At 55.5% G+C, this 23,827-nt stretch overlaps 1 protein-coding gene across 1 annotated transcript in view; it reads right to left on the reverse strand.

Annotated features, from left to right (window-relative positions):
• The window catches only part of nop2 (NOP2 nucleolar protein homolog (yeast)), a 57,107-nt gene extending 33,714 nt beyond the window's left edge, over positions 1 to 23,393 (reverse strand). The window contains exons 1-4 of the mRNA XM_072494500.1: positions 23,170 to 23,393; positions 22,562 to 22,619; positions 9,958 to 10,061; positions 9,619 to 9,818 (exon numbers count right to left, since the gene is read on the reverse strand). Of these exons, the coding sequence (XP_072350601.1) occupies positions 9,619 to 9,795 (177 nt within the window). The 5' untranslated portion in view covers positions 9,796 to 9,818; positions 9,958 to 10,061; positions 22,562 to 22,619; positions 23,170 to 23,393. The remainder of the gene's footprint in view (positions 1 to 9,618; positions 9,819 to 9,957; positions 10,062 to 22,561; positions 22,620 to 23,169) is intronic.
• Positions 23,394 to 23,827: the final 434 nt, after the last annotated feature.

A 23,827-nucleotide genomic window follows, 5' to 3' on the forward strand; every position in this document is an offset into this window, starting at 1 on the left:
CCGAGAGAGGGAGCGAGAGCGCCAAGGAGACAGACGGAGAGAGGGGGAGCGAGAGCGCCAAGGAGACCGACCGAGAGAGAGAGAGTGAGAGCACGAAGTCAGACCGAGCGAGAGCGCCAAGGAGACAGACCGAGAGAGAGGGAGCGAGAGCACCAAGGAGAGAGACCGAGAGAGAGGGAGTGAGAGCACCAAGCCAGACCGAGAGAGAGGGAGCCAGGCAGAGAGGGAGCGAGAGCGCAAGCATCCAGACAGATAGTGAGCGAGATCGCCAAGCAGGCCGTGAGAGGGAGCGAGAGCGCCAAGCCAGACCGAGAGGGAGCGAGAGCGCCAAGCCAGACCGAGAGAGAGGGAGCGAGAGCGCCAAGCACACCGAGAGAGAGGGAGCGAGAGCGCCAAGCAGACAGACCGAGAGAGAGGGAGCGAGAGCGCCAAGCCAGACCGAGAGAGAGGGAGCGAGAGCGCCAAGCAGCCAGGCAGAGAGGGAGCGAGAGTGCCAAGCAGACCGAGGGGGAGGGAGCGAGAGCGCCAATCCAGACCGAGAGAGAGGGAGCGAGAGCGCCAAGCAGCCAGGCAGAGAGGGAGCGAGAGCACCAAGCAGACAGACAGAGAGGGAGTGAGAGCGCCAAGCCAGTCCGAGAGAGAGGGAGCGAGAGCGCCAAGCAGACAGACCGAGAGAGAGTGAGAGCGCCAAGCCAGACCGAGAGAGAGGGAGTGAGAGCGCCAAGCAGACAGACCGAGAGAGAGGGAGCGAGAGCGCCAAGCACACCGAGAGAGAGGGAGCGAGAGCGCCAAGCAGACAGACCGAGAGGGAGCGAGAGCGCCAAGCCAGACCGAGAGAGAGGGAGCGAGAGCGCCAAGCCAGACCGAGAGAGAGGGAGCGAGAGCGCCAAGCAGCCAGGCAGAGAGGGAGCGAGAGTGCCAAGCAGACCGAGGGGGAGGGAGCGAGAGCGCCAATCCAGACCGAGAGAGAGGGAGCAAGAGCGCCAAGCAGCCAGGCAGAGAGGGAGCGAGAGCGCCAAGCAGACAGACCGAGAGAGAGCGAGAGCGCCAAGCCAGACCGAGAGAGAGGGAGCGAGAGCGCCAAGCAGACAGACCGAGAGAGAGCAAGAGCGCCAAGCCAGACCGAGAGAGAGGGAGCGAGAGCACCAAGCAGACAGACCGAGAGAGAGCGAGAGCGCCAAGCCAGACCGAGAGAGAGGGAGTGAGAGCACCAAGCAGACAGACCGAGAGAGAGGGAGAGGGAGCGAGAGCGCCAAGCCAGACCGAGAGAGAGGGAGCGAGAGCGCCAAGCAGCCAGGCAGAGAGGGAGCGAGAGAGCCAAGCAGACAGGCAGAGAGAGAGGGAGCGAGAGCGCCAAGCAGACTGACCGAGAGAGAGCGAGAGCGCCAAGCCAGACCGAGAGAGAGGGAGCGAGACCGCCAAGCAGCCAGACAGAGAGGGAGCGAGAGCTCAAGCAGACCGAGAGGGAGGGAGCGAGAGCGCCAATCCAGACCGAGAGAGGGAGCGAGAGCACCAAGCCAGACCAAGAGAGAGGGAGCGAGAGCGCCAAGCCAGACAGAGAGAGGGAGCGAGAGCGCCAAGCAGACAGACCGAGAGGGAGCGAGAGCGCCAAGCCAGACCGAGAGAGAGGGAGCGAGAGCGCCAAGCCAGACCGAGAGAGAGGGAGCGAGAGCGCCAAGCAGCCAGGCAGAGAGGGAGCGAGAGTGCCAAGCAGACCGAGGGGGAGGGAGCGAGAGCGCCAATCCAGACCGAGAGAGAGGGAGCAAGAGCGCCAAGCAGCCAGGCAGAGAGGGAGCGAGAGCGCCAAGCAGACAGACCGAGAGAGAGCGAGAGCGCCAAGCCAGACCGAGAGAGAGGGAGCGAGAGCGCCAAGCAGACAGACCGAGAGAGAGCGAGAGCGCCAAGCCAGACCGAGAGAGAGGGAGCGAGAGCACCAAGCAGACAGACCGAGAGAGAGCGAGAGCGCCAAGCCAGACCGAGAGAGAGGGAGTGAGAGCACCAAGCAGACAGACCGAGAGAGAGGGAGAGGGAGCGAGAGCGCCAAGCCAGACCGAGAGAGAGGGAGCGAGAGCGCCAAGCAGCCAGGCAGAGAGGGAGCGAGAGAGCCAAGCAGACAGGCAGAGAGAGAGGGAGCGAGAGCGCCAAGCAGACTGACCGAGAGAGAGCGAGAGCGCCAAGCCAGACCGAGAGAGAGGGAGCGAGACCGCCAAGCAGCCAGACAGAGAGGGAGCGAGAGCTCAAGCAGACCGAGAGGGAGGGAGCGTGAGCGCCAATCCAGACCGAGAGAGGGAGCGAGAGCACCAAGCCAGACCAAGAGAGAGGGAGCGAGAGCGCCAAGCCAGACAGAGAGAGGGAGCGAGAGCGCCAAGCAGACAGACCGAGAGGGAGCGAGAGCGCCAAGCCAGACCGAGAGAGAGGGAGCGAGAGCGCCAAGCCAGACCGAGAGAGAGGGAGCGAGAGCGCCAAGCAGCCAGGCAGAGAGGGAGCGAGAGTGCCAAGCAGACCGAGGGGGAGGGAGCGAGAGCGCCAATCCAGACCGAGAGAGAGGGAGCAAGAGCGCCAAGCAGCCAGGCAGAGAGGGAGCGAGAGCGCCAAGCAGACAGACCGAGAGAGAGCGAGAGCGCCAAGCCAGACCGAGAGAGAGGGAGCGAGAGCGCCAAGCAGACAGACCGAGAGAGAGCGAGAGCGCCAAGCCAGACCGAGAGAGAGGGAGCGAGAGCACCAAGCAGACAGACCGAGAGAGAGCGAGAGCGCCAAGCCAGACCGAGAGAGAGGGAGTGAGAGCACCAAGCAGACAGACCGAGAGAGAGGGAGAGGGAGCGAGAGCGCCAAGCCAGACCGAGAGAGAGGGAGCGAGAGCGCCAAGCAGCCAGGCAGAGAGGGAGCGAGAGAGCCAAGCAGACAGGCAGAGAGAGAGGGAGCGAGAGCGCCAAGCATACTGACCGAGAGAGAGCGAGAGCGCCAAGCCAGACCGAGAGAGAGGGAGCGAGACCGCCAAGCAGCCAGACAGAGAGGGAGCGAGAGCTCAAGCAGACCGAGAGGGAGGGTGCGAGAGCGCCAATCCAGACCGAGAGAGGGAGCGAGAGCACCAAGCCAGACCAAGAGAGAGGGAGCGAGAGCGCCAAGCCAGACAGAGAGAGGGAGCGAGAGCGCCAAGCAGACAGAACGAGAGAGGGAGCGAGAGCGCCATGCAGACAGAACGAGAGAGGGAGCGAGAGCACCAAGCCAGACCAAGAGAGGGGGAGTGAGAGCGCCAAGGATGCAGAGAGAGAGAGAGCGCGAGAGCGGCAAGGCAGACAGAGAGAGAGGGAGCGACAACGCCAAGACCGAGAGAGCGGGAGCGAGAGCACCAAGCAGACCGTGAGAGAACGAGTGACAATGCCAAGCAGACCGAGAGAGGGGGAGTGAGAGCGCCAAACAGACCGAGAGAGAAGGAGCGAGAGCGCCAAGCAGACCGAGAGAGAGGGAGCGAGAGTGCCAAGCAGACAGAGAGTGAGCGAGAGCGCCAAGCAGACAGAGAGTGAGCGAGAGTGCCAAGCAGACAGAGAGAGAGTGAGCGAGAGCGCCAAGCAGACAGAGAGTGAGCGAGAGCGCCAAGCAGACCGACAGGTGGGGACGAGAGCGCCAAGCCAGACCGAGAAAGGGAGCAAGAGCACTAAGCCAGACCGAGAGAGGGAGCGAGAGCGCCAAGCAGACAGAGAGGGAGGGAGCGAGAGCGCCAAGCAGACAGACAGAGAGGGAGGGAGAGTGCCAAGCAGAGTGAGAGAGATTGAGCGAGAGCACCAAGCAGACCGAGAGAGAGGGAGCGAGAGCGCCAAGCCAGACCGAGAGAGAGGGAGCGAGAGCGCCAAGCAGCCAGGCAGAGAGGGAGCGAGAGTGCCAAGCAGACCGAGGGGGAGGGAGCGAGAGCGCCAATCCAGACCGAGAGAGAGGGAGCGAGAGCGCCAAGCAGCCAGGCAGAGAGGGAGCGAGAGCGCCAAGCAGACAGACAGAGAGGGAGCGAGAGCGCCAAGGCAGTCCGAGAGAGAGGGAGCGAGAGCGCCAAACAGACCGAGAGAGCGGGAGCGAGAGCGCCAAACCAGACCGAGAGGGACCGAGAGCACCAAGCAGAACGAGAGAGACCGAGAGCACCAAGCAGAACGAGAGAGAGGGAGCGAGAGTGCCAAGCCAGACCGAGAGAGAGGGAGCGAGAGCGCCAAGGAGACCGAGAGAGATGGAGCGAGAGCGCCAAGGAGGCAGACCGAGAGAGAGGGAGCGAGAGCACCAAGGAGGCAGACCGAGAGAGAGGGAGCAAGAGCGCCAAGGAGGCAGACCGAGAGAGAGGGAGCGAGAGCGCCAAGGAGACAGACCGAGAGAGAGGGAGCGAGAACGCCAAGCAAATCGAGGGTCGGAGCGAGAGAACCAAGCAGACCGAGAGAGAGGGAGCGAGCGCGCCAAGCCAGACCGAGAGAGAGGGAGCGAGATTGCCAAGCCAGACCGAGAGCACCAAGCAGAACGAGAGAGAGGGAGCGAGAGTGTCATGGAGACCAAGAGAGAGGGAGCGGGAGCAGAAGAAGACCGAGAGAGGGGGCGAGAGCTCCAAGCAGACCGAGAGAGAGGGAGCGAGAGCGCCAAGCAGACCGAGAGAGAGGGAGCGAGAGTGCCAAGCAGACCGGGGGAGCGGGAGCGGAAGACCGAGAGAGGAGGCGAGAGCGCCAAGCCAGACCGTGAGAGCACAGACACAGAGAGGGAGTGAGAGTGTCAGACACAGAGAGGGAGTGAGAGTGTCAGACACAGAGAGGGAGTGAGAGCGTCAGCCACAGAGAGGGAGTGAGAGCGTCAGACACAGAGAGGAAGTGAGAGCGTCAGACACAGAGAGGGAGTGAGAGCGTCAGACACAGAGAGGGAGTGAGAACGTCAGCCACAGAGAGGGAGTGAGAGTGTCAGACACAGAGAGAGTGAGAGCGTCAGACAGAGAGGGAGTGAGAGCATCAGAGAGAGACGGAGTGAGAGCGTCAGACACAGAGAGGGAGTGAGAGCGTCAGACAGAGAGAGGGAGTGAGAGCGTCAGCCACAGAGAGGGAGTGAGAGCGTCAGACACAGAGAGGGAGTGAGAGCGTCAGACACAGAGAGGGAGTGAGAGCGTCAGACACAGAGAGGGAGTGAGAACGTCAGCCACAGAGAGGGAGTGAGAGTGTCAGACACAGAGAGAGTGAGAGCGTCAGACAGAGAGGGAGTGAGAGCATCAGAGAGAGACGGAGTGAGAGCGTCAGACACAGAGAGGGAGTGAGAGCGTCAGACAGAGAGAGGGAGTGAGAGCGTCAGGCACAGAGAGGGAGTGAGAGCGTCAGACACAGAGGGAGTGAGAGCATCAGAGAGAGAGAGGGAGTGAGAGCGTCAGACACAGAGAGGGAGTGACAGCGTCAGACACAGAGGGAGTGAGAGCGTCAGAGAGAGAGGGAGTGAGATCGTCAGACACAGAGAGGGAGTGAGAGCGTCAGACTCAGAGAGGGAGTGAGATCGTCAGACACAGAGAGGGAGTGAGCGCGTCAGAGAGAGAGGGAGTGAGAGTGTCAGACAGAGAGATGGTAGTGAGAGCGTCAGACACAGAGAGGAAGTTAGAGCGTCAGACACAGAGAGTGAGTGAGAGCACCAGACACAGAGAGGGAGTGAGAGCGTCAGACACAGAGAGGGAGTGAGAGCGTCAGACGCAGAGAGGGAGTGACAGCGTCAGACACAGAGAGGGAGTGACAGCGTCAGACACAGAGGGAGTGAGAGCGTCAGAGAGAGAGGGAGTGAGATCGTCAGACACAGAGAGGGAGTGAGAGCGTCAGACTCAGAGAGGGAGTGAGATCGTCAGACACAGAGAGGGAGTGAGAGCGTCAGAGAGAGAGGGAGTGAGATCGTCAGACAGAGAGGGAATGAGAGCGTCAGACAGAGAGAGGGAGTGAGACCGTCAGAGAGAGAGAGGGAGTGAGAGTGTCAGACACAGAGGGAGTGAGAGCGTCAGACACAGAGAGGGAGTGAGAGCGTCAGACACAGAGGGAGTGAGAGCGTCAGACACAGAGAGTGAGAGCGTCAGACACAGAGAGTGAGAGCGTCAGACACAGAGAGTGAGAGCGTCAGACACAGAGAGTGAGAGCGTCAGACACAGAGAGTGAGAGCGTCAGACACAGAGAGTGAGAGCGTCAGACACAGAGAGGGAGTGAGAGCGTCAGACACAGAGAGGGAGTGAGAGCGTCAGACAGAGAGAGAGAGGGAGAGCGTCTGACACAGAGAGGGAGAGAGCGTCAGAGAGAGAGAGAGGGACTGAGCGCGTCAGAGAGAGAGAGAGTGAGTGAGAGCACCAGACACAGAGAGGGAGTGACAGCGTCAGACACAGAGGGAGTGAGAGCGTCAGAGAGGGAGGGAGTGAGTGTCAGACACAGAGAGGGAGTGAGAGCGTCACTCAGAGAGGAAGTGAGAGCGTCAGACACAGAGGAAGTGAGAGCGTCAGACACAGAGGAAGTGAGAGCGTCAGACACAGAGGAAGTGAGAGCGTCAGACACAGAGGAAGTGAGAGCGTCAGACACAGAGGAAGTGAGAGCGTCAGACACAGAGGAAGTGAGAGCGTCAGACACAGAGGAAGTGAGAGCGTCAAACACAGAGGAAGTGAGAGCGTCAGACACAGAGGAAGTGAGAGCGTCAGACACAGAGGAAGTGAGAGCGTCAGACACAGAGGAAGTGAGAGCGTCAGACACAGAGGAAGTGAGAGCGTCAGACACAGAGGAAGTGAGAGCGTCAGACACAGAGGAAGTGAGAGCGTCAGACACAGAGGAAGTGAGAGCGTCAGACACAGAGGAAGTGAGAGCGTCAGACACAGAGGAAGTGAGAGCGTCAGACACAGAGGAAGTGAGAGCGTCAGACACAGAGGAAGTGAGAGCGTCAGACACAGAGGAAGTGAGAGCGTCAGACACAGAGGGAGTGAGAGCGGCAGACACAGAGGGAGTGAGAGCGTCAGATACAGAGAGGAAGTTTGAGCGTCAGACACAGAGAGGGAGTGAGAGCGGCAGACACAGAGGGAGTGAGAGCGTCAGAGAGGGAGGGAGTGAGAGCGTCAGACACAGAGAGGGAGTGAGAGCGTCAGAGAAAGAGGGAGTGAGAGTGTCAGACACAGAGAGGGAGTTAGTGTCAGACACAGAGAGGGAGTGAGAGCGTCAGACACAGAGAGGGAGTGAGAGCGTCAGACACAGAGAGGGAGTGAGAGCATCAGACACAGAGAGGGAGTGAGAGCGTCAGACACAGAGGGAGTGAGAGCGTCAGACACAGAGAGGGAGTGAGAGCGTCAGACACAGAGAGGGAGTGAGAGCGTCAGACACAGAGAGGGAGTGAGAGCGTCAGACACAGAGAGGGAGTGAGAGCGTCAGACACAGAGAGGGAGTGAGAGCGTCAGACACAGAGAGGGAGTGAGAGCGTCAGACACAGAGAGGGAGTGAGAGCGTCAGACACAGAGAGGGAGTGAGAGCGTCAGACACAGAGAGGGAGTGAGAGCGTCAGACACAGAGAGGGAGTGAGAGCGTCAGACACAGAGAGGGAGTGAGAGCGTCAGACACAGAGAGGGAGTGAGAGCGTCAGACACAGAGAGGGAGTGAGAGCGTCAGACACAGAGAGGGAGTGAGAGCGTCAGACACAGAGAGGGAGTGAGAGCGTCAGACACAGAGAGGGAGTGAGAGCGTCAGACACAGAGAGGGAGTGAGAGCGTCAGACACAGAGAGGGAGTGAGAGCGTCAGACACAGAGAGGGAGTGAGAGCGTCAGACACAGAGAGGGAGTGAGAGCGTCAGACACAGAGAGGGAGTGAGAGCGTCAGACACAGAGAGGGAGTGAGAGCGTCAGATACAGAGAGGGAGTGAGAGCATCAGACACAGAGAGGGAGTGAGAGCATCAGACACAGAGAGGGAGTGAGAGTCTAAGACACAGAGAGAGTGAGAGCGTCAGAGAGAGAGGGAGTGAGAGTGTCAGACACGGAGAGAGAGAGAGAGCGCTTCTGACACGGAGACGGTGTGAGAGCGTCAGACACAGAGAGGGAGCGAGAGCGTCAGACACAGAGAGGGAGCGAGAGCGTCAGACACAGAGAGGGAGCGAGAGCGTCAGACACAGAGAGGGAGCGAGAGCGTCAGACACAGAGAGGGAGCGAGAGCGTCAGACACAGAGAGGGAGCGAGAGCGTCAGACACAGAGAGGGAGCGAGAGCGTCAGACACAGAGAGGGAGCGAGAGCGTCAGACACAGAGAGGGAGCGAGAGCGTCAGACACAGAGAGGGAGCGAGAGCGTCAGACACAGAGAGGGAGCGAGAGCGTCAGACACAGAGAGGGAGCGAGAGCGTCAGACACAGAGAGGGAGCGAGAGCGTCAGACACATAGAGGGAGCGAGAGCGTCAGACACAGAGAGGGAGCGAGAGCGTCAGACACAGAGAGGGAGCGAGAGCGTCAGACACAGAGAGGGAGCGAGAGCGTCAGACACAGAGAGGGAGCGAGAGCGTCAGACACAGAGAGGGAGCGAGAGCGTCAGACACAGAGAGGGAGCGAGAGCGTCAGACACAGAGAGGGAGTGAGATCGTCACACAGAGTGGGAGTGAGAGCGTCAGACACAGAGAGGGAGTGAGAGCGTCAGAAACAGAGAGGGAGTGAGAGCATCAGAGAGAGAGGGAGTGAGTGCGTCAGAGAGAGAGAGAGTGAGTGAGAGCACCAGACATAGAGAGGGAGTGAGAGCGTCAGACACAGAGAGGGAGTGAGAGCGTCAGACACAGAGAGGGAGTGAGAGCATCACTCAGAGAGGGAGGGAGAGCGTCAGACACAGAGAGGGAGTGAGAGCGTCACTCAGAGAGGAGGTGAGAGCGTCACTCAGAGAGGAGGTGAGAGCGTCAGACACAGAGAGGGAGTGACAGCGTCAGACACAGAGGGAGTGACAGCGTCAGAGAGGGAGGGAGTGAGAGCGTCAGACACAGAGAGGGAGTGAGAGCGTCACTCAGAGAGGGAGTGAGAGCGTCAGACACAGAGGGAGTGAGAGCGTCAGACACAGAGAGGGAGTGAGAGCGTCAGACACAGAGAGGGAGTGAGAGCGTCAGACACAGAGAGGGAGTGAGAGCGTCAGACACAGAGAGGGAGTGAGAGCGTCAGACACAGAGAGGGAGTGAGAGCGTCAGACACAGAGAGGGAGTGAGAGCGTCAGAGGGGGAGGGAGTGAGAGCGTCAGACACAGAGAGGGAGTGAGAGCGTCAGAGAGAGAGGGAGTGAGAGTGTCAGACACAGAGGGAGTGAGAGTGTCAGACACAGAGGGAGTGAGAGTGTCAGACACAGAGGGAGTGAGAGTGTCAGACACAGAGGGAGTGAGAGCGTCAGACACAGAGAGGGAGTGAGAGTGTCAGACACAGAGAGGGAGTGAGAGCGTCAGACACAGAGAGGGAGTGAGAGCGTCAGACACAGAGAGGGAGTGAGAGCGTCAGACACAGAGAGGGAGTGAGAGCGTCAGAGAGAGGGAGTTAGAGTGTCAGGGAGAGAGAGAGGGAGTGAGGGCGTCAGACGCAAAGTGGGAGCGAGAGAACGAACCAGCGGGAGGGCCCCCCACCCACTCCAAACCACAGCCCCCCAGCCCAGCCTCACCTCCGAGAGAGGGAAGAGGTCGCACAGTTTCTGGATGAGGTATTCATTGTAGCTATAATAGGTGGCTAGATCCCGCTTGAGGAGTTGCAGGTACTCCTGCCGCTCACGGCCTTGCTCCCGCTTCCGTTTGAAGTCACACAGCACCTCCACCGTGTCTGTCATCCTCTTGTAGATCATCTTCAAATCAGGAGTCTGCTGGCGTTGCATTGAGTCAAGGAGAAGATGCGAGTGAGCCATCCTCAATGAGGGCCGGCTAAGGTCACAGACACACAGCGCGCACTAATGGACCATCTCTGTCTCTGATCCCCATGCCCCTGGGAGGTCACAGTGAAAGGATATTCTGTTTCTCAATCTCCTGACCACTGGGCAGGACAAATCTCTCCAATTCCTCAATGTTGATCTGAATATCGCACTCTTCATCTTGTTCGTCATTCTGGGTTGGTCTGGAACACATTCAGAAATGCAGACAGGCACACACACAGGCTTAGAGACGGTGAACCAAATGGGAGATGTCCCATCTCTCGCAGGCTGTTCCATCAACCCCTCCTCCTCTCTACACTGGATATTTGCTCAGATCCTCGTATCAAGGAGCTCTCTCTAACCCCTCTCTCTCTCTCTCTCACACTCCTGTATCTGGGGAGGTCTCTCTAACCTCCTCTCGCTCTCACACTCCTGTATCTGGGAGGTCTCTCTAAACCCCCCTCTCTCTCTCTCACACACACTCCTGCATTTGGATACGTCTCGCTAACTCTCTCTCACACAGTCTCCTTTACCTGGGGACATCACTCTTGTCATGAGAATGTCGCTTTAAGAAATGTTTGTCTGCTCAAGTGGCTGCAATGATGTCAGAGTGTGGGTGGAGCTGAGCTCTGGTTCTGCTTTTTAGTTTCACTTTGAGAAAAGCTTGGGTGTGTCTGTGTCTTTTTGGTTTCGTTTTCAGTGTTGGAGCTGAAGCCAGACAAAGCAGCTGTACTGCTGTTCTCTCTGCCATGAAAAGACTATCTCTTGATCATTTGGTGAATTCAGAATTATAAATGTTCTCAATGTGGGTGTTCAGGGACGCGGCCGATGCCCCTGACTCCTTCATGTGCGGGAAACGTGTCTAGCTGCAGCTCCTGTTAGACCGCATGATGGCTCTGGAGCTGCGGATAGGCTCACTTTGGAGCATCCAAGATGCTGAGGAGGTCATGGATAGCATGTTCAGTGAGTTGGTCACACCGCAGATTAGGATTGGTGAGGGAGACAGGGAATGGGTGACCAAAAGGCAGAGAAAGAGCAGGAAGGCAGTGCAGGTATCCCCTGCGGTCATCTCCCTCCAAAACAGGTATACCGTTTTGGATACTGTTGGGGGCGATGACTCACCAGGGGAAGGCAGTAGTAGCCAGGCTCATGGCACCGTGGCTGGCTCTGCTGCACAGAGAGGCGGGAAAAAGACTGGCAGGGCTATAGTCATAGGGGATTCAATCGTAAGGGGAGTAGGCAGGCGTTTCTGTGGTCGAAAATGAGACTCCCGAATGGTACGTTGTCTCCCGGGTGCACGGGTCAGGGATGCCTCAGATCGGCTGCAGGACATACTGAAGGGGGAGGGTGAACAGCCAGTTGTCGTGGTGCATATAGGCACCAACGATATAGGTAAAAAACGGAATTAGGTCCTACAATCAGAAATTAGGAAGTTAGGAGATAAGTTAAAAAGTAGGACCTCAAAGGTAGTAATCTCAGGATTGCTACCAGTGCCACGAGACAGTCAGAGTAGAAATTCAAGAATAGTCAGAATTACTACGTGGCTTGAGAGATGGTGCAGGAGGGAGGTGGTCAGATTTTTGGGACATTGGAACCGGTTCTGGGGACGGTGGGACCATTACAAATCGGATGGTCTACACATGGGCAGGACTGGAACCAATGTCCTATGGGGTGCTTTTGCTAACACTGGTTGGGGAGGTTTTAAACTAATGTGGCAGGGGGATGGGAACCAGATTAGGAAGTTAGAGGCAGCAACTAAAGCCAGTAAGGTACTAGATAATAAAATCAATGTGACTAAGGGGAAGAGTAGACAGGGAAGAGATGATGAACCCAAAGGGACAGATGGTCTGAGGTGCATTTGTTTCAATGCGAGAAGTGTAGCAGGTAAGGCAGATGAATTTAGGGCTTGGGTTGGTACCTGGGAATATGATGTTATTGGTATTATTGAGACTTGGTTGAGGGAAGGGCAAGACTGGCAATTAAATATCCCAGGGTATAGATGCTTCAGGAGGGATAGAGAGGGAGGTAAAATGGGTGGAGGTGTTGGATTACTGGTCAGAGTTGATATCACAGCTGCGATTAAGGAGGGCACGATGGAGGATTCGAGCACTGAGGAAATATAGGTAGAGCTAAGAAATAGGAAGGGTGCAGTAACATTGTTGGGACTTTACTACAGGCCTCCCAAAAGTGAGCGTGAAGTAGAGGTACAAATATGTAGACAGATTATAGAAAAATGTAGGAGCAATAGGGTGGTCGTGATTTAACTTCCCCAACATTGAATGGGATTAATGTAGTGTTGGAGGCGTAGATAGAGCAGAATTTGTAAGGAGCATTCAGGAGAGTTTTTTTGGAGCAGTATGTAAATAGTCCAACTCGGGAAGGGGCCACACTGGACCTGGTATTGGGGATTGATCCCGGTCAGGTGGTTGAAGTTTCAGTCGGTGATTACTTTGGGAATAGCGATCACAATTCCGTAAGTTTTAGAATACTCATGGACAAAGACGAGAGTGGTCCTAAAGGAAGAGTGCTAAATTGGGGAAAGGCCAAGTATAACAAAATTCGGCAGGAGCTAGGGAATGTGAATTGGGAGCAGCTGTTTAAGAGTAAATCCACATTTGAAATGTGGGAGTCTTTTAGGGAAAGGTTGATTAGAGTGCAGGACAGGCATGTCCCTGTGAAAATGAGGGATAGAAATGGCAAGATTAGGGAACCATGGATGACGGGTGGAACTGTGAGACTAGCTAAGAGGAAAAAGGAAGCGTACATAAGATCTAGGCGACTTAAAACTGATGAAGCTTTGGAGGAATATCGGGAAAGTTGGACAAATCTCAAACGTGCAATAAAGAGGGCTAGAAGGGGTCATGAAATATCTTTGGCTAACAGGGTTAAGGAAAATCCCAAAGCCTTTTATTCGTATATAAGGAGCAAGAGGGTAAATAGAGAAAGGATTGGCCCACTCAGACAAAAGAGGGAATTTATGCGTGGAGTCAGAGGAAATGGGTGAGATTCTTAATGAGTACTTTGCATCGGTATTCACCAAGGAGAGGGACATGACGGATGTTGAGGCTGGGGATGGATGTTTAAATACTCTAGGTCAAGTCGGCATAAGGAAGGGGGAAGCTTTGGGTATTCTAAAAGGCATTAAGGTGGACAAGTCCCCAGGTCCTGATGGGATCTATCCCAGGTTAATGAGGGAAACGAGGGACGAAATAGCTGGGGCCTTAACAAATATCTTTGCTGCATCCTTGAGCACGAGTGAGGTCCCGGAGGACTGGAGAATTGCTAATGTTGTCCCTTTGTTTAAGAAGGGTAGCAAGGATAATCCAGGAAATTATAGACCTGTGAGCTTGACGTCAGTGGTAGACAAACTGCTGGAGAAGATACTGAGGGATAGGATCTATTCACATTTGGAAGAAAATAGACTTATCAGTGAAAGGCAGCATGGTTTTGTGCAGGGAAGGTCATGTCTTACAAACCTAATAGAATTCTTTGAGGAAGTGACAAAGTTAATTGATGAGGGAAGGGCTGTAGATGTCATATACATGGACTTCAGTGAGGCGTTTGATAAAGTTTCCCATGGCAGGTTGATGGAGAAAATGAAGTCGTATGGGGTTCAGGGTGTACTAGCTAGATGGATAAAGAACTGGCTGGGCAACAGGAGACAGAGAGTAGTGGTGGAAGGGAGTGTCTCAAAATGGAGAAAGGTGACTAGTGGTGTTCCACAGGGATCCGTGCTCGGACCACTGTTGTTTGTGATACACATAAATGATCTGGACGAAGGTATAGGTGGTCTGATTAGCAAGTTTGCAGATGATACTAAGGTTGGTGGAGTTGCAGATAGTGAGGAGGACTGTCAGAGAATACAGCAAAATAAAGATAGATTGGAGAGTTGGGCAGAGAAATGGCAGATGGAGTTCAATCCAGGCAAATGCGAGGTGATGCATTTTGGAAGATCTAATTCAAGAGCGGACTATACGGGCAATGGAAGAGTCCTGGGGAAATTTGATGGACAGAGAGATCTGGGAATTCAGGTCCATTGAACCCTGAAGGTGGCAACGCAGGTCGATAGAGTGGTCAAGAAGGCATACAGCATGCGTGCCTTCATCGGACGGCGTATTGAGTACAAGAGTCGGCAGGTCATGTTACAGTTGTATAGGACTTTGGTTAGGCCACATTTGGAATACTGCGTGCAGTTCTGGTCGCCACATTACCAGAAGGATGTGGATGCTTTAGAGAGGGTGCAGAGGAGGCTCACCAGGATGTTGCCTGGTATGGAGGGTGCTAGCTATGAAGAAAGGTTGAGTAGATTAGGATTGTTTTCGTTGGAAAGACGGAGGTTGAGGGGGGACCTGATTGAGGTCTACAAAATTATGAGAGGTATGGACAGGGTGGATAGCAACAAGCTTTTTCCAAGAGTGGGGGTGTCAATTACAAGGGGTCATGATTTCAAGGTGAGAGGGGGAAAGTTTAAGGGAGATGTGCGTGGAAAGCTTTTTACGCAGAGGGTGGTGGGTGCCTGGAACGCTTTGCCAGCGGAGGTGTAGAGGCAGGCACGATAGCATCATTTAAGATGAATCTAGACAGATATATGAACGGGCGGGGAACAGAGGGAAGTAGATCCTTTGAAAATAGAAGACAGGTTTAGGTAAAGGATCTGGATCGGCGCAGGCTGGGAGGGCCGAAGGGCCTGTTCCTGTGCTGTAATTTTCTTTGTTCTTTGTTCTAGTGACTTTAACCTCATGTGCTTCTGTTAAAGGTTATATTTTTTGTAAGTCATCTGGATGTTAAAAGGACAGCGTACGCATTACTTATAGAATCATAGAATTTACAGTGCAGGCCATTCGGCCCATCGAGTCTGCACCGGCTCTTTGAAAGAGCACCCTACCCAAGCCCACACTTCCACCCTATCCCCATAACCCAGTAACCCCACCCAACACTAAAGGGCAATTTTAGACACCAAGGGCAATTTAGCATGGCCAATCCACCTAACCTGCACATCTTTGGACTGTGGGAGGAAACCAGAGCACCCGGAGGAAACCCACGCGCACACACGGGGAGAGCGTGCAGACTCAGCAGACAGTGGCCGAAGCCGGGAATCGAACCTGGGACCGTGGAGCTGCAAAGTAATTGTGCTAACCACCATGCTACCGTGCTGCCCTAAATACAACTTAGTGTTGTATTCTTTGGGGGTTGTATTTGAATTAATGGTTGCGAAGATGTTCAGTGTGTTTTAAAAAGGTTATCTTGAGTTAATAGAATAAACATTGTTTTGCTTTAAAAAATATTTTTCCATTTCTGCTGTACCACCCCTGTAGAGTGGGCCGTGTGCTCCCCATACCACAATCTAGTAAAAGTTGTGGGTCAGGTGAACTCCATGATACACGTTGGGATTCTCTACACCCTGGCCCATAACACTCGAACCCCCCGTCTCTCACAGACACTCCTGTATCTGGGGAGGTCTCTCTCACCCTCTCTCTCTCACACAGACTGCTGTATCTGGGAGGTCTCCCTAACCCCTTTCTCTCTCTCACACACACTCCTGTATCTGGAGGTCTCTATAACAACCTCTCCCTCTCTCACACACTCCTGTATCTGGGGAGGTCTCTCTAACCCGGTCTCTCTCACAAACTCTGAGGTATCTGGAGAGGTCTCTCTAAAACCCTCCCTCACACACACTCCTGTATCTGGGGAGGTCTCTCTAAACCCCTCACTCACACACACTCCTGTATCTGGGGAGGTCTCTCAACACACTCCTGTATCTGGGGAGGTCTCTCTCTCTCTCTCTCACACACTTCTGTATCTGGGGAGGTCTATCTCTCTCTCTCACACTTCTGTATCTGGGGAGGTCTATCTAAACCCCTCTCTCTCTCACACTCCTGTATCTGGGGAGGTCTCTCTAACCCGGTCTCTCTCTCTCACTCCTGTATCTGGGGAGGTCGCTATAACCCTCCCCCTCTCTCACACACTCCTGTGTCTGAGGAGGTCTCTCCAACCCCCTCTCTCTCTCACACACTCCTGTATCTGGGGAGGTCTCTCGAACCCAGTCTCTCTCTCACACTCCTCTATCTGGAATCGTCTCTCTAACCCGGTCTCTCACACACACTTATGTATCTGGGGTGGTCTCAAACCCCCCCCTATCTCTCTCACACACACTCCTGTATCTGGGGAGGTCTCTCTAACACCACCCCCCCCTCTCTCACACACACACTCCTGTATCTGGAGAGGTCTCTCTAACACACCTCTCTCTCTCTCACAAACTCCTGTATCTCGGGCGATCTCTCCAACTTCCCCCCCTTTATCTCTTACACACACTCCTGTATCTGGGGAGGTCAATCTAACCCCCGCTCTCTCTCACACTGTTCTAACTGGAGAGGTCTCTCTTTTCCCCTCTCGCTCTCTCATACACCTGTATCTGGGGCGGTCTCTCTAACGCAATCCCGCTCTCTCACACTCCTGTATCTGGGGAGGTCTCTCTAACGCGATCTGTCTCTCACACACTCCTGTATCTGAGGTCTCTCCAACCCCCCCTCTCTCACACCCCTGTATCTGGGGAGGTCGCTCCAACCCCCTCTCTCTCACACACACTCCTGTATCTGTGGAGGTCTCTCCAACCCCCTCTCTCACACCCCTGTATCTGGGCAGGTCTCTCTAACCCCCCTCTCTCTCTCACACTCCTGTATCTGAGGATGTCTTTCAGATCACAACCCCAACCCCCCCTCTCTCTCTCTCACACTCCTGTATCTGGGGAGTCTCTCAAACCCCCCCCCCTCTCTCACACACACTCCTGCACCGGGAGAGGTCTCTCTAATCCCCTCTCCCTCACACACACAAACACTCCTGTATCTGGACGTCTCCCTAACCCCCTCTCCCTCTCACACACTCCTGTATCTGGAGGTCTCTATAACAACCTCTCCCTCTCTCTCACACTCCTGTATCTGAGGTCTCTCTAACCCCCCCTCTCTCTCTCACAAACACTGAGGTATCTGGAGAGGTCTCTCCAAACCCCTCCCTCACACACTCTTGTATCTGGGGAGGTCTCTCTAACCCGGTCTCTCTCTCACACACTCCTGTATCTGGAGAGGTCTCTCTAAACCCCTCACACAGGCTCCTGTATCTGGGGAGGTCTCTCTAACCCCCTCTCTCTCACATCACCCCTGTATCTGGGGAGGCCTCTCTAACCCGGTCTCTCTCTCACATCCCTGTATCTGGAGAGGTCTCTCTAACCCGATCTCTTTCACACTCCTGTATCTGGAAAGGTCTCTCTAACCCCCTCGCTCCCTCTCAGACTGCAGTATCTGGGGAGGTCGCTCTAACCCAGTCTCTCTCTCACACTGCTGTATCTGGAAACGTTTCTCTAACCGGGTCTCTCTCTCTCACACTCCAGTATCTGGAGGGGTCTCTCTAACCCCCCCTCTCTCTCTCACTCTCCTGTATCTGGAGAGGTCGCTCTCACCCCGCCCCTCTCTCTCTCTCTCTTACACACTCCAATATCTGGAGAGGTCTCTCTAACCCCCTCGCTCACTCTCCTGTATCTGGCGAGGGCTCTCTAAGCCCCTCTCTCACACACACTCCTGTATCTGGAGAGGTCTCTCTAACCCGGTCTCTCTCACACACACACACACATGTATCTGGGGTGGTCTCAAAACCCCCACCCCCTACCTCTCACACACACACTCCTGTATCTGAGGTCTCTCTAACCCCCCCTCTCTCACAAACTCGGAGGTATCTGGAAAGGTCTCTCTAAACCCCTCCCTCACACACACTACTGTATCTGGAGAGGTCTCTCGAACCCCCTCTCTCTCTCACACTCCTGTATCTGGGGAGGTCTCTCTAACCCCGTCTCTCTCTCACACTCCGGTATCTGGAAACGTCTCTCTAACCCCCTCTCTCTCTCTCTCACTCTCCTGTATCTGGGGAGGTCTCCCTAACCCGGTCTCTCTCTCACACTCCTGTATCTGGAAACGTCTCTCTAACCCCCTCTCTCAACACACTCCTGTATCTGGGGAGGTCTCTCTAACCCCCTCTCTCTCTCACCCTCTCCTGTATCTGGGGAGGTCTCTCTAACCCCCTCTCTCACTCCAGTATCTGGAGAGGTCTCTCTAACCCCCTCTCTCTCTCTCTCACTCTCCTGTATCTGGAGAGGTCTCTCTAACACCCCTCTCTCTCTCACTCTCCTGTATCTGGGGAGGTCGCTCTCACCCCGCCCCCCTCTCTCTCTCTTACACACGCCTGTATCTGGGAAGGTCTCTCTAAGCCCCTCTCTCACACACACTCCTGTATCTGGAGAGGTCTCTCTAACCCGGTCTCTCTCACAAACTCTGAGGTATCTGGAGAGGTCTCTCTAAAACCCTCCCTCACACACACTCCTGTATCTGGGGAGGTCTCTCTAAACCCCTCACTCACACACACTCCTGTATCTGGGGAGGTCTCTCAACACACTCCTGTATCTGGGGAGGTCTCTCTCTCTCTCTCTCACACACTTCTGTATCTGGGGAGGTCTATCTCTCTCTCTCACACTTCTGTATCTGGGGAGGTCTATCTAAACCCCTCTCTCTCTCACACTCCTGTATCTGGGGAGGTCTCTCTAACCCGGTCTCTCTCTCTCACTCCTGTATCTGGGGAGGTCGCTATAACCCTCCCCCTCTCTCACACACTCCTGTGTCTGAGGAGGTCTCTCCAACCCCCTCTCTCTCTCACACACTCCTGTATCTGGGGAGGTCTCTCAAACCCAGTCTCTCTCTCACACTCCTCTATCTGGAATCGTCTCTCTAACCCGGTCTCTCACACACACTTATGTATCTGGGGTGGTCTCAAACCCCCCCCTATCTCTCTCACACACACTCCTGTATCTGGGGAGGTCTCTCTAACACCACCCCCCCCTCTCTCACACACACACTCCTGTATCTGGAGAGGTCTCTCTAACACACCTCTCTCTCTCTCACAAACTCCTGTATCTCGGGCGATCTCTCCAACTTCCCCCCCTTTATCTCTTACACACACTCCTGTATCTGGGGAGGTCAATCTAACCCCCGCTCTCTCTCACACTGTTCTAACTGGAGAGGTCTCTCTTTTCCCCTCTCGCTCTCTCATACACCTGTATCTGGGGCGGTCTCTCTAACGCAATCCCGCTCTCTCACACTCCTGTATCTGGGGAGGTCTCCGCAACCCCTCTCTCTCACACCCCTGTATCTGGGGAGGTCTCTCTAACGCGATCTGTCTCTCACACACTCCTGTATCTGAGGTCTCTCCAACCCCCCCTCTCTCACACCCCTGTATCTGGGGAGGTCGCTCCAACCCCCTCTCTCTCACACACACTCCTGTATCTGTGGAGGTCTCTCCAACCCCCTCTCTCACACCCCTGTATCTGGGGAGGTCTCTCTAACGCGATCTCTCTCTCACACACTCTTGTATCTGAGGTCTCTCCAACCCCCCCACTCTCACACCCCTGTATCTGGGCAGGTCTCTCTAACCCCCCTCTCTCTCTCACACTCCTGTATCTGAGGATGTCTTTCAGATCACAACCCCAACCCCCCCTCTCTCTCTCTCACACTCCTGTATCTGGGGAGTCTCTCAAACCCCCCCCTCTCTCTCACACACACTCCTGCACCGGGAGAGGTCTCTCTAATCCCCTCTCCCTCACACACACAAACACTCCTGTATCTGGACGTCTCCCTAACCCCCTCTCCCTCTCACACACTCCTGTATCTGGAGGTCTCTATAACAACCTCTCCCTCTCTCTCACACTCCTGTATCTGAGGTCTCTCTAACCCCCCCTCTCTCTCTCACAAACACTGAGGTATCTGGAGAGGTCTCTCCAAACCCCTCCCTCACACACTCTTGTATCTGGGGAGGTCTCTCTAACCCGGTCTCTCTCTCACACACTCCTGTATCTGGAGAGGTCTCTCTAAACCCCTCACACAGGCTCCTGTATCTGGGGAGGTCTCTCTAACCCCCTCTCTCTCACATCACCCCTGTATCTGGGGAGGTCTCTCTAACCCCTCCCTCACACACACTCCTGTATCTGGGGAGGCCTCTCTAACCCGGTCTCTCTCTCACATCCCTGTATCTGGAGAGGTCTCTCTAACCCGATCTCTTTCACACTCCTGTATCTGGAAAGGTCTCTCTAACCCACTCGCTCCCTCTCAGACTGCAGTATCTGGGGAGGTCGCTCTAACCCAGTCTCTCTCTCACACTGCTGTATCTGGAAACGTTTCTCTAACCGGGTCTCTCTCTCTCACACTCCAGTATCTGGAGGGGTCTCTCTAACCCCCCCTCTCTCTCTCACTCTCCTGTATCTGGAGAGGTCGCTCTCACCCCGCCCCTCTCTCTCTCTCTCTTACACACTCCAATATCTGGAGAGGTCTCTCTAACCCCCTCGCTCACTCTCCTGTATCTGGGGAGGGCTCTCTAAGCCCCTCTCTCACACACACTCCTGTATCTGGAGAGGTCTCTCTAACCCGGTCTCTCTCTCACACACACACACATGTATCTGGGGTGGTCTCAAAACCCCCACCCCCTACCTCTCACACACACACTCCTGTATCTGAGGTCTCTCTAACCCCCCCTCTCTCACAAACTCGGAGGTATCTGGAAAGGTCTCTCTAAACCCCTCCCTCACACACACTACTGTATCTGGAGAGGTCTCTCGAACCCCCTCTCTCTCTCACACTCCTGTATCTGGGGAGGTCTCTCTAACCCCGTCTCTCTCTCACACTCCGGTATCTGGAAACGTCTCTCTAACCCCCTCTCTCTCTCTCTCACTCTCCTGTATCTGGGGAGGTCTCCCTAACCCGGTCTCTCTCTCACACTCCTGTATCTGGAAACGTCTCTCTAACCCCCTCTCTCAACACACTCCTGTATCTGGGGAGGTCTCTCTAACCCCCTCTCTCTCTCACCCTCTCCTGTATCTGGGGAGGTCTCTCTAACCCCCTCTCTCACTCCAGTATCTGGAGAGGTCTCTCTAACCCCCTCTCTCTCTCTCTCACTCTCCTGTATCTGGAGAGGTCTCTCTAACACCCCTCTCTCTCTCACTCTCCTGTATCTGGGGAGGTCGCTCTCACCCCGCCCCCCTCTCTCTCTCTTACACACGCCTGTATCTGGGAAGGTCTCTCTAAGCCCCTCTCTCACACACACTCCTGTATCTGGAGAGGTCTCTCTAACCCGGTCTCTCTCTCACACACACACATGTATCTGGGGTGGTCTCAAAACTCCCACCCCCTATCTCTCTCACATATACTCCTGTATCTGGGGAGGTCTCTCTAACACACCCCTCTCTCTCTCTCGCTCACTCCTGTATCTGGGGAGGTCTCTCTAACACGGTCTCTCTCTCACACTCCTGTATCTGGGGAGGTCTCTCGAAGCCCCTCTCTCACACACACCTCTGTATCTGGTGTGGTCTCACAAACTCCCTCTCTCACACACACTCCTGTATCTGGGGAGGTCTCTCTAACACGGTCTCTCTCTCACACTCCTGTATCTGGGGAGGTCTCTCTAACACCCCTCTCTCTCTCACTCTCCTGTATCTGACACCACCCCCCCTCTCTCTCTCACACTCCTGTATCTGGAGAGGTCTCTCTAACACACCTCTCTCTCTCTCACAAACTCCTGTATCTCGGGCGGTGTCTCCAATTTCCCCCCTTTATCTCTTACACACACTCCTGTATCTGGGGAGGTCAATCTAACCCCCGCTCTCTCTCACACTGTTCTAACTGGAGAGGTCTCCGCAACCCCTCTCTCTCTCACACCCCTGTATCTGGGGAAGTCTCTCACACCCCTGTATCTGAGGAGGTCTCTCCGACCCCCTCTCTCTCTCCGACACTCCTGTATCTGGGGAGTTCTCACAGATCACAACCACAACCCCCTCTCTCTCTCTCTCTCACACTCCTGTATCTGGGGAGGTCTCTCGAACCCAGTCTCTCTCACACACCCCTGTATCTGGGAAGTCTCTCAAACCCGCCCCCCCCCCCTCTCTCTCTCTCACACTCCTGTATCTGGGGATGTCTCACAGATCACAACCCCAACCCCCCTCTCTCTCTCACACTCCTGTATCTGGGGAGGTCTCTCTAACCCCCTCTCTCACACACACTCCTGTATCTGGGGAGGTCTCTCTAACCCCCTCTCTCACACACACTCCTGTATCTGGGGAGGTCTCTCTAACCCACTCTCTCACCCACACTCCTATATCTGAGAAGGTCTCTCTAAGCCGGCCTCTTTTTCACACTCCTGTATCTGGGGAGGTCTCTCTAACCCAGTCTCTCTCTCTCACACACTCCAGTATCTGGGGAGGTCTCTCTAACCCCCTCTGTCACACACATTCCTGTATCTGGGGAGGTCACTCTAACACACCCCTATCTCTCTCGCTCACTCCTGTATCTGGGGAGGTCTCTCTAACTCCCACCTCTCTCTCACACACTCCTGTATCTAGGGAGCTCTCTCTAACCCGGTCTCTCTCTCACACACTCCTGTATCTGGAGAGGTCTCTCTAATACACCCCTCTCTCTCTCGCTCACTCCTGTATCTGATGAGGTCTCGCGAATCCGGTCTCTCTTTCACACACACTCATCTATCCGTGGAGGTCTCTCTAACCCGGTCTCTCTCTCTCACACCCCTGTATCTGGAGGTGTCTCTCTAACCCGATCTCTCTCACACACACTCCTGTATCGGGGGAGGTCACTTGAACACGAGGCACTCTCTCTTCACTTACAGTTCCTTTTTCTTTTTGTTTTTTTCATCCGCTTCGCAGCTCGCTCGATGGATAAAAGCTACAGACAGGAGAGGGGAGAAGAAATCATCAGATTACACATTTCATTACCGTGGCCAATACTGACAGAGTAAAGCTCCCTCTCCACTGTCCCCATCAAACACTCCCAGTTCAGGTACAGCACGGGGTTAGATACAGAGGAAAGCTCCCTCTACACTGTTCCCATCAAACACTCCCAGTTCAGGTACAGCACGGGGTTAGATACAGAGGAAAGCTCCCTCTACACTGTTCCCATCAAACACTCCCAGGACAGGTACAGCACAGGGTTAGATACAGAGTAAAGCTCCCTGTACACTGTCCCCATCAAACACTCCCGGGACAGGTACAGCACGGGGTTAGATACAGAGGAAAGCTCCCTCTACACTATCCCCTTCAAACACTCCCAGGACAGGTACAGCAGGGGGTTAGATACAGAGTAAAGCCCCCTCTACACTGTGTCCATCAAACACTCCCAGAACAGGTGCAGCACGGGGTGAGATACAGAGTAAAGCTCCCTCTACACTATCCCCATCAAACACTCCCAGGACAGGTGCAGCACGGGGTTTACAAACCTCATCATCTTCAGATTCCTCTTCATCAGACATCTCATAATCATCCCCTGGCAGTTCGTCTCCGGCTCCCTCCTCTGCCTCGGAGGACGAGGCTGGCTCCATGTTGACAACATTCCTGTCATCATCAGCGACAGACTCTCCCTCAGATTTCTTATCCAACAGGCGCTGATTTCGGGCTGGTAACAGCCAGTCTGCATTCTCATCACTGTAACCTTTTGTTGGAGCAACTGTGAGATCCAGAGAATGGAGTGAGTGAGGGTGGGAGAAACGCAGTGACAGAGGGAGAGGGAGAGAGAAAGCACATGTGCACAGGGGACAGGAGGAAGAGAGCGGGTGGGGGGCGGGGGAGAGCGCGGGTGGGGGGCGGGGAGAGCGCGGGTGGGGGGCGGGGAGAGCGCGGGCGGGGGGCGGGGAGAGCGCGGGCGGGGGGCGGGGAGAGCGCGGGCGGGGGGCGGGGGAGAGCGCGGGCGGGGGGGCGGGGAGAGCGCGGGCGGGGGGCGGGGAGAGCGCGGGCGGGGGCGGGGAGAGCGCGGGCGGGGGGCGGGGAGAGCGCGGGCGGGGGGCGGGGAGAGCGCGGGCGGGGGGCGGGGAGAGCGCGGGCGGGGGGCGGGGAGAGCGCGGGCGGGGGGCGGGGAGAGCGCGGGCGGGGGGCGGGGAG

Source organism: Scyliorhinus torazame, unplaced genomic scaffold (assembly GCF_047496885.1).
Source record: "Scyliorhinus torazame isolate Kashiwa2021f unplaced genomic scaffold, sScyTor2.1 scaffold_547, whole genome shotgun sequence".
NCBI classification, from domain to species: Eukaryota; Metazoa; Chordata; class Chondrichthyes; order Carcharhiniformes; family Scyliorhinidae; genus Scyliorhinus; species Scyliorhinus torazame.